At 35.2% G+C, this 16,207-nt stretch overlaps 1 protein-coding gene across 1 annotated transcript; it reads right to left on the bottom strand.

Moving 5' to 3' along the window:
- Positions 1-977: 977 nt before the first annotated feature.
- GABRA6 (gamma-aminobutyric acid type A receptor alpha6 subunit) lies at positions 978-15,703 on the bottom strand. The gene is made up of 9 exons (XM_006906485.1): positions 15,323-15,703; positions 15,002-15,120; positions 14,348-14,415; positions 12,247-12,467; positions 12,081-12,163; positions 11,637-11,780; positions 11,075-11,227; positions 9,531-9,790; positions 978-1,595 (listed from the first exon to the last, which is right to left on the bottom strand). The coding sequence occupies exons 1-9, from the start codon at positions 15,358-15,360 to the stop codon at positions 1,320-1,322; spliced, it is 1,362 nt and encodes a 453-aa protein (XP_006906547.1). The 5' UTR covers positions 15,361-15,703; the 3' UTR covers positions 978-1,319.
- Positions 15,704-16,207: the final 504 nt, after the last annotated feature.

Genomic DNA, 16,207 nt, shown 5'->3' with positions numbered 1-16,207 from the left:
GGAGAGGAATAGTCTCTTATATTTTTTTCAGCTTTGTTGAGGTATAATTGACAAATAAAATTGTAAAATATTTAAAGTATACACATGATTATTTGATATATCTATGCATTGTGAAATGATTTCCTGCATCGAGTTAGTTAACATATCTATCACTTCATGTATTTACTTTTTTTTTTTTTTTTTTTGGTGAGAATGTTTTTCTATGCTCATCAAATTTCAAGTATACGATACAATATTATCAACTGTAGTCAATATGCTATACATTAGATCCTCAGATCTTATTCATCTTATAAATGAAAGCGTGTTTAGTGAACAGGAAGGAGATGAAAGATTGGCTCTTTGAATACAAACTCGAGTCCCTGTTTAGAACCTCATGACTGAGTCTGGTTTTCCCATACCTTCTACCTTGCAGAATCACCAGGGACAGTGAAACTGGGGTAGAAGTAGACACTTGGAAACTCTTTTCCCTAGCTTTATTAAACAGATCCAGACAACCATGTTCATTGTCATTTTACTTAATGGTATACTCAGAAAGGTAGAAAATACAAGTTATAACCACAGTCATAATATACAAGGCTTCCTTATAATCACATTTTTTTTTTTTTTGCCTACAACTTCATGGAATTATGATGAGCGTATCATTTTAAAAGGAAAGCTTAATAAGATAAAACATTACTGCAGTCCAAGTAAAGCTATGTACATATGCATTCATAATTTATGATCTATGTATAATTCATATGTATACAACACCATACTTTATTGAGGTAAAATAGCACAGCAAGGTTAAAAACAAATGGTTAAGCTCAATACAGGCTTTACAATGCCACTGAAAGTCATTTTACTAGCATAAAGGCTTCCAACATGCTGATATTAACCTACTGATAAATATTTAGACGATTTATATTTTGATCTTTTGACAAATAAGCCAAAATAAACATATTTTAAGGCAACCTTTGGAAGTGTCAGCATTTCTTATCTGCTTTGTGGTAAATGTTATTTGCAGTGACAATTTAAATACTGAACAATGAAGGACAAAGTTTGGCAAATTCATCTTGAATTCATCTTATTCTCTTATCAAATTTTTTCTCTGATGTGCAAGAAAGTCATAGTTTTCAGCAACCTCCAACTTCCAATTATGAGGAGTAATATTATTGCTTTTTGACTCATACATGCTTACTGAAAGCTATGTGTTACAGATTTTCAATTTTGATTTCATTTTCAGAAAAGCATCTACACAAGTCTCAATGCTGTTTTTTAAAAAAATTAGAAAATGAAAACTTATATAATACATATATAATACAGAGTGTCCTAGCTGCAAGCTATTCAACCCTGTTGTTCACTTCCATTGTATCTTTGGAAAGATAAACTATCCAGTATACAAGGTTGAATCCTGCAAATGCAACTGGGAAGAGAATCCGAGAATACTGGTCTATTTTACTGGTGCCTCCAAAGACTGGAGACAGTGGTGGAGGGGTGACAGGTGTCGACGGTAAGATAGGAGCTCTCGTGAGGACTTTGTTGTCCTCAGGGGATGGGACTATTGGCAAGGTCAGAGAGGTGATTCTTTTCTTCAGATGATATTTGGAATCAGAGTGCTGTGGGGCAAAAGACAAATATTCAGCCTAGGCAAAAGAAGAGCAGTCACCTATTTAGTCATTTTTTTTTTTTTTTGGTCATTGATAGATATTATTGACTACTTACTATGTAAGATATTTTATCGGCATATTCTTATAGTATTTGATGGTGCTACTTTCCTAGAAAGTGGTAAAACAAATTTTTAAAAAATCATTTGCTTCCATCCAACATTCTATAATTTAATAAATTAGCAATTGATGCCAAGTACGTTCCACATCCCAGAAAGTGTGTTAAGCTTTGGACCATCAGTAGGAGATGGTCCAAGTCGCAAAAGCTTATCTACCCCCTGGTTATGCATAAGCCCATAGAGCAATAAGTGTGAGCCATCAGAGGGAATTTCTGTTTGCAATATGTGGACAATTAGTTAATACAAAAAAACAACAGCTCGGTTAATTGATATCATTCTTCTAGACACATTTCCAGCCTACGTCTTCATCTTCACACATTCATAAATTTGAACCAGATGAGATAAAAATATGAAGATGCTCATGTATGTCAAAAGACAGTGGCAAAGCATAAATACCCTTAGATTTAGTAGGATGACTATTTATCCCTTGAAATAAAACTGCATCTTAGTCCAGAAGTTCTGTATTGAGAGCTTTCTGCTTCCGATTCAGAACTTCCCCATCGGTCTCCTTCCATCTAAAGTCACCAGAAACAATTCATTTACTAACCTCAGAATTCTTATATGTTTTTTTCTATCATTAAATTTTCCGTTCCATTGAAATCTTAAGACAACCAATTTTAGTCTTGAAAGGGATATTTGGCATCTTAATTGATAGTCGAGAAAGCTAAAGTCCATATAGAGGAACTTTCTCACCCACAGTTGCAAAGCCAGTGATAAACCACACTGGTCAGTTTCAGTGTTTGTTTCATCTCAAAGTTTTCTCATCTTTACACTAAAGTATTGGGCCTAGTTCAGAGACCAGTTATGTTTGCTTTAGACTCCTTTCATGCTGTTGGAAACTGGGAGGCTTTCCTCCGATTCTTACCTTTTCTTATCTACATCCTGTAATATTTACCCTCCCTGTGGCCAGATTGTCCTTGCTGGGTCTCTGCCTTCAAACACTTGCTGTACATTATCCTTGCTCTTGTAAAACCGCCTTGTTTCTTCCCTGGCAGCAAAATCACCACTTTGCTGCCTGGCAGGGTATGTTACTCACGTGGGCAGACTCCCGTGGCTTTAGCCCGCAACCCTGCGGCAACAGGATGAGGCAGCCACCCCTCCTGTGCTGGCTGAGCCACAGGACCAGAATGACCCACAGATGTGGTGACATTTGGACTGCAGGAAACAACCCAAAGAACCTCTTTTCTCTGTGGTCCCCTTTCTGAATTTTGCTATTTGATTTGTCATAGAAGTTGCTGAGTATCTAAATAATAATAGTCACCATAGAGAGTTCAAGCCCAGTATGCTTTTAGGGGCCATGGGAAAATCGGTTTCTTTACCAAAAGCAAAAATGAATCTGTGTAGTCAAATCTAATTTGATATGACCGTGCCGAATTTCAAGCAAAGAATATCTTTATTTGTTATCTGCTGGCCCAGTATTGTGATAGGCACTGTGAATAGAATTAAATAAATCATAGGTCTTGGATGTACAAGAGAATTAAAAACAGTACAGGGACCAGTCTGCTGGTCTTGAATAGGAAATAAGTGATACTTTGTATTAAAAGTATGTGACAGTGGAGGATTACTGTACCCAGGGTCACCAGGCAGTATGTGGGTAGGACCAGCGCAGTGGGGTTTTGGTCTCAATGCATGTTGCCTCTCTTAGGGAATAAACACAGCATCATTTTACAAGAGCTTTTGACCATGTTTCTCTGACTCTAATTGAATTTTCATCCATTAAATATGTTATTAATATATTCTTCACCAGAAACAGCAAAATGTATCACTGTTTTATTCTCCAAAAAGGGGTATTCTGCTCCCAGATATATAAAACACTAAAATATTTTATTTTAGTAAAATTCCTAAGGATCATAACAGAGTAGCAGGAAGACAAGCCTTTAGAGCAGATTTTCTTTCTAAATTCATCTTGACTTTTAATGGCACACATTGCCAGTCTGAAACCTGCATTTCTTATTTATTTATTTATTTATTTTTAGGGAGAAACTGAGGGGCAGACATGAAAATGTTTATTGAGATAAGAAAGTGATTATAAAACATAATCGAGCATAAAAATGTAAGGTGTTGTTTTATCTCCCCCCACTTTTTTTAGAGATGTGGGGAAAAAAGTTATTTGTTAGTGTCTTGGCATCATCCCAGAGTCACACATGACTTAATGAGGATTGCCAAATAACTCTTGTCCAGAGTTAAGCAATATCATTCAAGACTAAACACCATGAAAATAATTAAGCATGATGGCATTAGCCTGGTATTAAAGGTTCCTTAAAATATGATTCTCCTCTTCCTCCTCTGCTTGCCCCACACTGTCTCTGTGGTGAGTCGCTTAAGAATTAAGAGGACAGGAGAGTCACAATGCCTTATATTGCAAGTCCATACAAACTACTTAACTGCTATATGACTTAGACGTGTCATAGATTTCATGGACTCTCCCTAAGCCTCAATTTACTATCTTTAAAGTTAGAAATAATTATTACTTCCATTGTAAGTTTTTTCTTTGAGAATTTGAGAAAGAAAATGTTATACACACACACACGCACACACAATACACTTTTTTACTTAGGTGATATGACTCTTGTAGCCATTATAACATACTTCTTTGTAAATATTATTTCTGTAATGCCTCATCTCCTTTCCTGACATAAAATCTCCTTAATAGCAGAAGGCTCATTATTCTCATAAGTAAGTGCTACACAGTGCCTAGCCAGTGCATAGAGCATAGTATATGCTTAATAAACATATGCTGAAGCAACAAATGAATGAATATCTATATGATTGTTAACATATTTTAGTATATTGTTTTACATTGCATTTTATAATAGGTACCATATAGAAATGCTTGCCGTTGACAAGCACTACACAGCACTTTACATGCATTTTTTTTGCTTATTCCTAGAAAGAATCTGTAATATAATAAATAATGTTACTTTCATTTTAGCGATGAGCAAATAAAGGCTTAAGCAGGAAGCTCACACAAGTAATAATTGGCAGCACCTAAAATCAATCTCTCTTAGATGCCAAGGATCACACTCAACAATTATTGTGTTTCTTCCTGTCAGCTTTACGATTTAGGGCAACCACAAAGCTATTGACACTTTGAGTAGGATAAATAATTTGTTGTGGGGGACTGTCTTGTACATTATGGGAAATTGAGCAGCATCCTTCTGTGTGCGAGATGCCTGTAGCATGCCTGTAGCAACTCCCTCCCTTCCTCTTTTTTGGGGGGTGGGCAACTAAAAATATATCCAGACCTTGCCATGTATCCTCTGGTGGGGAAATTCACCCACCATTGAGAATTATGGGTTTAGAGTTACAAGTGTCCCACAGCCAGGTGGTGACTGGGGGGATTTCTAGCGGGCAGCAAATGGTATGCTCAAGGAAATGCATGAGGCCTGGCTAACCCAACACGCTGGATAATCAGCTCCTGGATAATTGGGAATTGGCAGTACAGGAGACCAGATGCCAATTTAGAAAGAATCACGCTGAATTTCTGCAATTAAGAAAAAGCCAATTTTGCAAGCCATTCAAGCTACAGGTTTGCATCAGACCCCGCCTGCTCTATTGTAAGCCCAGCAGCTTCAGTTGATGGTAAAATAGGCTTTTGTCAGAGTCCAGATGAGGGCTCAGCTTGGGGCTGTCACCATTTTGAGTGGAACACCTGTGGTTTTGAATTTTTCCAGGGCTCCCCTGCTGCTGAGTGCCATCCTGCTTTGGATATTTTTAGAACACAGCTTTGTTTTAAGTAACAGCATATTGCCATGGTACTTTGACTCAAACTGGACTTAATGACAGTCAGTTATTTGATGTAAAGATAAGGTATTTGGGAAGTACTTAGAGAAATTTTGATATAACACTGAGTCTAAAATATTACAGAGAAGAGGGCAGTGGGTAACCTCTCAAGAGAGAGAGTCTAACCAGGGCTGCATTATTCAAGGGACAAATAAAACATTTGCTTTGAGAACCAGCAAACAGGCGCATCATTGATGAGAAAATATTTTTGAAAACATTTAGTATTTGAAATTTTTTTTAACTGTCATTTTTTTAACCGTCATATCACTATGGAGAAAACAAGAATGCCATCAAATTTTCTTGCATTTATGCTACAGCTGGTAGAATTGAAAATAGCTGATCCCAGAATTTCTAGAGAGAAGCAGATTATTGGCAGTAATTTGGTAGATCACTGGAGTATGTCTGGAAACCATATTGGAATGTTTGGAGGGCGAAGAATGGAATATTGGATTGAGGTTTGATAGCAGGCATGGAAAAAGGACTAACCACCTACACCCCTCATATAATCCACCCCACCCTCTTTGTAAATCATACAGTGGCACAGCCATGGGGAAGGGGCACCATGATCTTTCTGGTGCTCAGAGTATGTGATAGTCTAAATTCAACCCTTAATTCTACTGAATAATGATAGTACTCAAAGAAATCTTGGCAATATTCAGAACAGAGGAGGTAAACCTTTCAGTATTCTATGCTTTATCTCTTTCTGCAGAGGAGCAGAGCAACATGGTAATGGCCCAGCAGATATCCCAGCCTTGAAATAGAGTACAGAAAGAATATATGTCTAATTTCCCTCTCTATGCCCAAGTTTTTAGCAACCAACTTAGTGCTTCTAGAGCAGGACCAGGCTCATCTTTCTGTTGTCAGCTTAGGCATCACTTCCTTCAGAATAACCCCACCAGACTGAGTTAGGTACTCTTGCGTGGCTCTGCTTCAGCCTACCACATCTCTAACCACAGCCCTTATCACAGTGTATTGTCAGGGCTCACTGATTTGTCTCTTCCTATTGACAAGAATAAAATAACAAAGAAGATAGCAAAACATCCGAGAGATCAAGGTTCAAACTTGGTCTTACATGCAAAATAAGTATATATCAGATACAAATTCTGAAATACGAAGGCAGGAATAACTCTCTAATGCCCAGATAGCATACCAGATAAAAACAATAAGAAAAGATACACATAAGTAGAAAAGAAAGTGTGGACAATTTCTTCTCAAAATCTAAACAAAGTTTCCACTTCCAGATACCTTTAAAAACAAAAATATTATGAATCTGTAGAGCACTGCTGAGGATTTAGTTTTAAGTGACTCTTATGGTTTGAGTAGTAGATTTAAAATGACTGAATTTTTTTTTGGTCATTATTATATTAAATTTTAAGGTCAACTTAAACTTGTCTCCACATTCATAATAAGTAATTTCTTGTGAAAAGCAGTGAGTACATTAAAATATACAACTCAGAATCACATGAAATATCCAAGCACTTAATTTCATTTCAACTTCACCACACTGGTTTGCTATTTCGGTGTCCAACTTCCTCAAAAAATGCTATTTTGATTACGAGTGAATAGGCATTTTAAATGTCATGGTATTTGAAAGAAAAAAAAAATGACCTTGCAATCATATGTGTCATTGTGTTGTATAAATTGCAAATGTGTAATTTATATTTGTTGCTCTACATTATATAAGGCAAATTGCCAAGTTTTGACATTCTGAATAAATAAAATGTAAATATTCTATGTATTCATCTAGGTTTATTTTTTATGCCTACAAGATTCGTCTTGTTGGGTTTGGTTATTTTTATTTTTATTTTTTTTTCACTCTTGGACCTAGCCTTTCAGAAATAAAATTCTCATTTTCATTGCCTTAAAATATTTTAAGTAGAGCCAGGTTTAGAAATATATTTTTCATAAGAAAAAAGTCAACTTGCAAGAAGAAGTTACTTTGAGATGATTTAAATGCAATTTTTATCCAGTTTCCCAAGGGTTTGCTCATTATATGTTACTATTTTAGAATTTTTAGGATAGTTTATATGAAGACCTGAGATCTTAAATTTCATCTTATTAATAAATTATAACTTTAAAATAATTGACTAAGGGAGTGATAACTGTATGCTTTCTCCAAGGATTTGAAATCATATTCCTCTCAGTAACATATATTTTTAAAAAGTCGAAGTAAAGAAGTTGGTCTTTCCTTTTATTTCAGTATTAGATCAGTGAGCATATTCTAAGTCATTGGAGTCATATTTTGACCCTATTTCTCATGAATTTCTCTTTTCATTTTTACTATATTTCTCAAATAACAAACTGTTAAACTGAATTCTGATAAACATAAATTCTTCATTTATAGATATGCGTTAAGATCATATTAATATATGTTCTTATTTGGACAATATGTTGTTATATACCTGTAGAAATACAGATAGCTTATAACATAATCACTTATTTTTACAAACATAAAACACTCAGAAATATTCAGAATTTATCTTTTCTGAATAAAAACTGAATATCTGGTGTTTTAGAATGAGTCTTCAGACTGACATTTTTTTTAGAAAGCTCATATTTTTGCAACCTTTCAAAACATGTATGTAGAAAGAAATCATCAATAAGTCAGGGGGAGAATTTTGGGAATGACCTCACCTATATTTTGAGAATGTATGCACTCTTTTATATTTCATTATTTGAGGAATTGTTGGCGAAGGAGAAGGCCTCAGCATCAGGAGTTCTGGAATCAATTCCTAGTTTTTCCACCAACTAGTAACTAATATTTTTCCTGAGACTGTTTCAATTTGTAAATGGAAGGAATTAGGTTGGGTCACTAGATGGCAATTTTTATTTTATTCTTTAGTGAGGGCTAATTCAAGAAAAAAACTTTAAATTATATATTTCCACTTATCATGGGACTAGCCTTATGTTATTCCATGGAAAAAAATGTAAATTCTCAAACTAGATTGTTAGTTTATCAAAGAGAAAAGTTTTAGTAAAAAATTATATGCATGAGTATTTGAGAGTTAAAACACATCACTTTTATATTTTTTATCATAAAAGTTAACAAAGAATAAGCTGGGCTGTGTGTGGTTCTGTGATTTAGAAATGTTCATAAGAATTGACTAATTATAAAGAAATTTTCAGATTAAAGTGTCTGTATTCCTCAGTTTTACAGAGTAAAGTTTTTCTCTTTTTAAGAGCTACTGTTTGGAGTTTTATTGAAATAAAAATGTATTCTTAAATGATTTCATAATTATTTTTAAAAAGTGTGTGCTCCTTAATTGTGAGAATTTACTAACATGCAAAAATGTAGTTTGGGGGCACATTTATGACCCTTGAATTATTAATGTTATCATTTATTATTCAAAACCAGAGCTTAGACACAGCAAATCTAAACTTAATTTTATAGCAATTTCTCACTGATTAGAACTCTTTGAATAAAACCACACACACACACACACACACACACACACACACACACACACACATTTAATATGTGAATATGAACATGAGAATGTTTTCATATAAATCAAAAACTTGGCTATGACTCATCATTCGTAGAACCAAATACATCTTGCCCTCATGTAATAAACCAACAAGCAGATTTCTAACAAAAATTGTCCGTTACATAGGAGTCTCTGTTTGTTTCCTTCAGACTCTGAAGCCTCAAAGCCTTATTAGGAACTTTTTTTTTTATTTTACTTTTTTCTCCCTCATTGATATAAGTGAACCTTTTCAAAGGAAATATCTAAAGGCTAAGAAGAATTTTCTTGTTTCTGAGAGCTTGGCATCTGCCAGTACTAGTGAGGGCGATAAAAGAGGAATGCAAAGGTAAATGAAGGATCGTTGTTTGGCTTTACCCTGGAAAAGAAATCGGTCTTGGGTCAGAGTTATATAACTCATGCTCAACAAATATAACTTTTAGAATATTTAGCTGTTTGTGATCACTGTTTGGGTTACCTTTTCCTAGATGGTGGGTAACATTAGAAAAGGAAACAATTACCAAAACAATCTCAGCTTCCAAGGGTTCATTCGCTTTTGATATTGTCACTGGGGATGAGGCTGCAATCTTTGCCTTTCTTTTGGCCTTCTGTGTCTGAAGATTCGTAAAGTAGTTGACAGCTGCGAACTCAATAAGAGCAGAGAAGACGAAAGCAAAGCAAACAGCTATGAACCAATCCATGGCTGTTGCATACGATACTTTTGGCAGGGAGTGTCGGGCACTGATGCTTAAAGTGGTCATGGTTAAAACAGTGGTGATCCCTAAAATTAAAAAGAATGAGAAATGCAGTGTTAGCATTTAGAATCCAATAACAACCTTAAATGAGAACATGTTGGTGGAGAGGATTAAACACTGTTCAAATGTAATTTTTATTATTTCATTTTATAAATGTTCACATAATATCATAGATATTTTCATTTTTTTATCTTTCATTTCTAGTGTTGCAGATGACATGTACACTGTAGTTGCTCAAAACATTTTTTTGAATTGATTTAGTATGACTATCAATTTAAATAAGTCATGAAAAATGTAACTCATGAAAAATTCTAGTTGTTTACTTTAGAAAATTAAAGCAAATTATTATCCTTGAAGTAATAAAACCTTGAAATTCTGATCAATTTTAATAGTGATATTTTTCATCATATTTAAGAAGTATTTCTGGTATGAATAACAATCATAAAATTAGGTTCCTCATTTTTTTTAATTTCTAGCTTAGTTTTAAGGTAAGATATTTACTCGTGAGAAAGTAATTTCATTATTCATCTGCTAGCAGTTTTCTGTCTTGAATTATGATGGAGAACTTATGTAATTTGAATATGGTTAACATCATTATATAGTATTCTTTTATAATTTTTCAGAAATATTAGTTTAATAAATTAAAAAGTCAAAATTCATCAGAGATTTCAGTTCAACTCAGGTCTTATCTACGAACTACTACATTTATAATTAGGAAAACTCAGGAAAAATTGTATTTTGTTAGCAATATTTTTCTGTCGCAGTTCTTTCTTATTTCATTTGTTCCATCAAAACTAGCAGTGATTCTATACATCATAAATGGAACTAAATGTTTAGTTTGAGCCATGGGAAATTGTGAATATTTAACTATTTTTTGACCTAGAAAAATAGCCATTTTTTATGGTTCAACCTAATAAAAGTGAGATACAATTTATATATTAGTGGGTTCAACATCTTAGCCTTTGTTTTTATAGATTTATATATTAGTTTTTACTTTTATTCTTTTCCTGTTTGTGATAAAGAAAATCAAGATTAAAAAAAAAAAAAAAAAAAAAAAGCCCTCCTAAATAGAGTACATGAAGATCGTAGGAAACCAGCCAGAATTCTTGCTAAGATGGTTTTTTTGTTGATTCACTGCATAACTTGGGATAAGATGAAGATCATTTTACATGATACATGTGTCTGAATGAGATACAAGTCCATTTCCTTTGTGGACTGAAAAAGTGCGCCCATGTGAATATTCCCCTAAAATACACAAGTCATGAGAGCTAGAATATGAATGGAAATGAAGCCCAAAGAGTAAAGCATACCAAAAACAGTTCTGGCTGGGACAGACTCCTTATTAATCCAGAAAGACACCTGGGAAAGAATGACGGTCATAATGCAAGGTGTATATATCTGTATCATGAAGTAGCCCATCTTCCTTTGCAGGTGGAAATAAACTGTCATTATTACATATTCACCTGTTGGAAGACACTTATATCAGTATTATTGCTATTGACAGTGTGTAAAAAGAATGCAACTAGAAATAAATCTTGCAGATCTTTAAATTAAGGTGGGCCAGAAGAAAACAAGCAAAGGCATGTTTCAGTGTATGACAAAGACACTTGATCAGCAGATGATAGATACATCAGTTCATTGTTTTCAGTGGGATTCTTTGTGTCATATATGTACAAAACTACTCATTCCAAGGATACACAGATCTTTATGTGCACGTGGTTGCAAAATCAATTTAAAGAAAGCTATTCATCACTTCAAAACATCAAGCTTATCTGAGGATGGCTTATGAAGGGGAAAAAGAAATAGATATGTTGAAGATCTGCACTGGAATCATCTTGCAGGATTGCATTCATGCTTTGGTCACATTCTTACCTGTGTTAGATTTAATTGTCTCACTAGATACTGTTTGTCCAATCAGATCATACTGGAGGAGGCTTGAAGATTCTTCTGGGACTTCAACTGAGTAAAGTGGTCCTTTTTTCCATGTATATATGATTTCACTCTTGGGGTAAGCATCTGAATTTTTAAACAAATTAGACATAGCAGTGAATCTGACTAGTTGTGCTTTTTTTTTTCTTTCAAAGCAAATCTTGTCCATATAAATAGAAGTGCAAACCTAAATTTTCTTTCATATTTTTTTTTAATCTGGGTAACTAGAACCTCTAACTATGACAAACATGTTAATAAGTATGTTCCTGGAATCACACTGGTAGTGTTATAGTAATATTTCTCTTTTGCTTTCCAGTATCTGACTAAAACATAATAATTACATATTTTTAATGCATTATTTGACTCTCGGAAGTTTTTGTAACTTACAACTCCCAAACTTGAGTGGACAAGCATGCCCATCCATAGGGAAGTTAACCAGTCTCATGGGACAGTCAGCATTGATGGTAAGCCTAAGGGCAAGAAACGAATGGTTCTGAGTTAGTATGATGGACAGATCAGTTAGGCAGAGGAAGTAGAATTGTAGAAACCTTACCTCATCGTGTATAGAATGGTTCCGTTCTGCATTATTCTGAAGAGTTTATTAGGAGTTGTCATATTGTGAGCAATTGATTTTTTGCCATTCCTGAAAAAAGTGTCAGGTGTCCATATTTTACTGACCATCAAGTTATTCAAACTCAAAATCTCAGTTGGCCCCCCAAACTTCAACCTTTCATCAGTCCAGGTCTGGCGGAAGAAAACATCCATGGTATACTCCTAAGACAAAGTAAGATATTTATGCAGGCTGGAGAGATGGTCTATTAAGAATAGTTTACTCACTAGCTTATATACCCACTTCTAATACCTAAGGAATAAAGCACCTTTTTGTAACAATAATCTATTAAGAAAGCCATAATTTTAGTGAATTGTTATTTTTCTCAAACTCAAAGTTTGTGATATTATTATAAAAGATAGTGCTGTGTTGTGCAAACCTCCATCCTTAACCTTGACCCATCTCAACTTTCTTCCTCTTTTTCTGGCATCCATCTCTCCATCTCTCAACTTATCGATTCCCTCATCTTTAATTTAGAAGAAAAATATAAAAGGACTTACAGTCTAGGTTCTCTGCTGACCTCCTTAGCATCAGTTAGTCTAACCATTCTTCTTAGCAATTTGTCCACCTTCAGAGGTGTTTCCAAGCATCATGGTTCCATTTAGTAAAGTTTCAAGGATGGATAAACAACTTATGATAAGCATACTCTGGCTGCACATTCTAATTATTTTATATTGTTCTCAGAGAACATAAAAGCAAATGTTACCTGATTACTCAAACAGAGCATAGTCATAATTATGAGTTTAAATTTGTGGCTTTTATGAAATAACATTAAAAATCTTAAGAATTATAAGGACCATTGCAAAAGGCAGTGATAAAATACAACTTGTAATTATATCAAAATATTGCCAATAGCTGTTTTGCCTACTTTTATGTTCCTTTAGGACACCTATTACTGCAATTGGTAATTATATTTTAAAAGTATAATTTGATATACAATATATCCACATAATAATGATCCAGGCTATAAAAAGGCTCTATTGTGCAAACATACTTTAAAAAGGAGACAAACATATAAAATAACATTCCAAGTATCCCCAGACAAATAATACAGTAGAAATGGTTGTAGTTATCTATATTTGGGTGACTCAGTACTCAAATGAAAAATATGATAGGAAATAATTGAAGATTCTGGATAATGAAGACTCTCCTTTTTCTCAGGACTTAGACATTTATCTCTTAAATAAAGTTCTTCCTCTTTCCTCTTCTTCCTTATTATCTTTCTTATCTTCCTTTCTCTTTCTCTTCCTCTTTTTCTCCTTCCTTCTTTCCTTTCCTTCCTTCTTTCTTTTCTTGACAACTTAAAAAGCAGATGATGACAAAGTCTCTAATAACTGCTTATTCAGAATTACTAAAATGTACTGAAGCACCTCTTTAAAGAGTTATGTTTTAGTTTTAGGGTTTACATTTTACTTTTAGGAGGAAATGCTACCTAAGAACTATGAAAGAACTTTGTTCTAGAAGACTAGAAGGCTACTTACTATAAATAACCTTTTATGAATCTTATAGCCGTCTGTACCTGGAACAAAATCCTCAGAACACCTACTGGTCTGTTCACAACATAAAAGTGGACTGCATTAGTCTTCCCAAATGACTCCCTTTACCGTTTTAATTAAATATACTGAGAATGGTGTACTACAAAAAAAAAAAAAAAAAAGCTATATTTCAAGTTTCATAGATATCCCCAATATACTCTTCATGGCATAGCATTTTTGTTGGTTTTTCTACTCCAGACACTTACTAGGACTTCATAAAGATGGAGAAAATCTTCTCTTTATAGAGAAGAATCAGTGCATGATACATGGATAGAAGAGAGGATGTCATTTTTAAAAGTGCCGCAGATTAAAGTGTTCAAGCAGACCCTTTAGTAGAGGAGATTAAGCCAGTAAAATCCTCTAATGGCCATGCCCTCTGAGCATGAGTTTGCTTATTGTGTTGTAGATCTAGAGCCAACCTTGGTAACAGTGCCTATTACCGTTAGTTCTGGGACTCAGCCCTCTCTCCCCCTGGGTAAAGTTACACTCCTAACTGAGAGCTCACTCACCATCTCCACATCTGACACAGGCCCAAAACTGGTCACGTAAATGTCTGTTTTGACTTCAGTGACAGCACCTGAAATTAACCCAGAAGGATGGGGGCAATTATTACTGCTGATGTTAAGGAAACTGGACTTAACTCTACCCCAGAGCCTGTTCTCATGGCCAGAATCTGCCAACCATTCCAGAGTGATCTTAGTAGCAAGAGTCCTTGAGTTTTTCAGCTCTGAAAACTCACACCAGTTGCCTTATTTTGAATTTATTTTAGCCAATTTGGGAACTATAAGGAAAGGAAGAGAACTAAGTTAGTATTCTAATAAAATTATTACAATAACATATATTTGATAGCTTCAGTGGGATAAATACTAAGAAAAGTGTTTTACATAGAGAATCTCATCCAGTACACGCAACTCTGTGAGGTAAGCAATACACTTACACTACAGTTGAGGAAACTGAGGCTCAAAGAGTTCAAATAACTTACGTGTAAGATCGCTAATAGAGGAGGGGCAGAGACTGGATTGGAACACACACGTGGCCTCTCTCCAGTACCCTTGCACCTTCTCATGCTGCTCTCCTTCTGGACATTGGCGTAGTAGTAGGTGGAGGGGTGGGGGGCGGTGGAGAGCACAGATATCTGGTCTACTAAGGATATTGCTTCTCACCTCCAAATCCTGGCCGCAGCCGATTGTCATAGCCTTCAAGCAAGTTGTCCAGGATCCGACTGATGTTCTCTGAGTAGAAGTTTCCTTCATCTTCAAGTTTCCCAAGGGCATTTTCTACCCTGTAGGTAGACAGTCAGTGATCCTCACTTCCAGCCTCAGAGAAAAATGTGCTGTTCAATTCATCCTAGTCTTCCCACCACAAATATATGCCACACCACCCAGGCTTCTTCTGTGACTTGGTATAGAAGTTACCCAGTGGCTGTGTGCTTTCTCTTTCCTCTGAGTTAAAAGGAAAAATCAGAAAAAAAAAAATTTACTCACCATAAAATAAGGTACAGCCAGGGCAGAGGTGACACCATCCTGCAGTGCACTGAAATGCCTACTTCGTCTTCTTCCTGGTTTATCCTCCCCACTAACCAGCTCCCCTTTGCCACTCAACTAGGACAACCTTCTGGACCCCTCATACCCCCTTTTCTTGTTTGCATTCAGCCAGTAATCCGGTAGATGCTGAGTTTCTTAGCAAAACTTTGAGGGTCCCCCCTTCTCTTTGAATTTGTTTCCGTCTTTTTACGTGGAACAAGGTGGTTTGTGGTCTTAGACCATGTCCTAATGGACACTCAGCCTCCTCTGACTGACTCATTTGGGAAATGAGAGTCTGAAGGGATAGTGCATGGTTGGAGTCCAGTGACAATAATCAAATAAGGCATTAGGGGAGATTAGAAGGAAGAAATCCACTGCTAGTTTTGGCATGGAATTAGCAGAGCCCTGTGAGAAAATCTGGAAAGCACTGGCATCTTGCTGATTGAGATTATGTTCCAATGGGTTTAGCATTTATTATTTCTATGGTTCACAGAATTCCTACACCGCTCTTACTGCTTAAAAAGTCTAATGATATTGAGATTTTCTTGGATTCTCTTTCTGATTTTATCAGCTTTATTGCTTCAGACACACCTTTCCTCCGTGTTTAAAAATTGTCCCTCATTATCTACTGAAAAATACTTATAACACACCAGAACAACTGGTTATATTGCTGTTGGCTTAGTGTTTTCTTTAAGTACTTCACTGATTCTTCCTGTCAGGGGTGTGGCATCTCAAGCTAAGATATAAATGGATCCTACCACTATTTTTAGAAACCTAACGAATTTCTTGAATGCTGCCTATAAGAGACAATGTCTGAAAATAGCTGATTAATTTCTTGAATGCTGC

Source organism: Pteropus alecto, unplaced genomic scaffold, assembly GCF_000325575.1.
Source record: "Pteropus alecto unplaced genomic scaffold, ASM32557v1 scaffold40, whole genome shotgun sequence".
NCBI lineage: Eukaryota > Metazoa > Chordata > Mammalia > Chiroptera > Pteropodidae > Pteropus > Pteropus alecto.
The sequence above is the reverse complement of the archived record's forward strand: the minus strand, read 5'-3'. Positions and strand labels throughout refer to the sequence as shown.

Coding starts and splice junctions, on each gene's coding strand:
- GABRA6 (XM_006906485.1), bottom strand. CDS start 15,360: ATGGTGTCACCTCTGCCCTGGCTGTACCTTATTTTATG. Junction 11,781..12,080: donor TCCACTCAAGTTTGGGAGTT/GTAAGTTACAAA, acceptor TTAAAAATTCAG/ATGCTTACCCCAAGAGTGAA. Junction 9,791..11,074: donor CCCAGCCAGAACTGTTTTTG/GTATGCTTTACT, acceptor TTTTAATTTTAG/GGATCACCACTGTTTTAACC.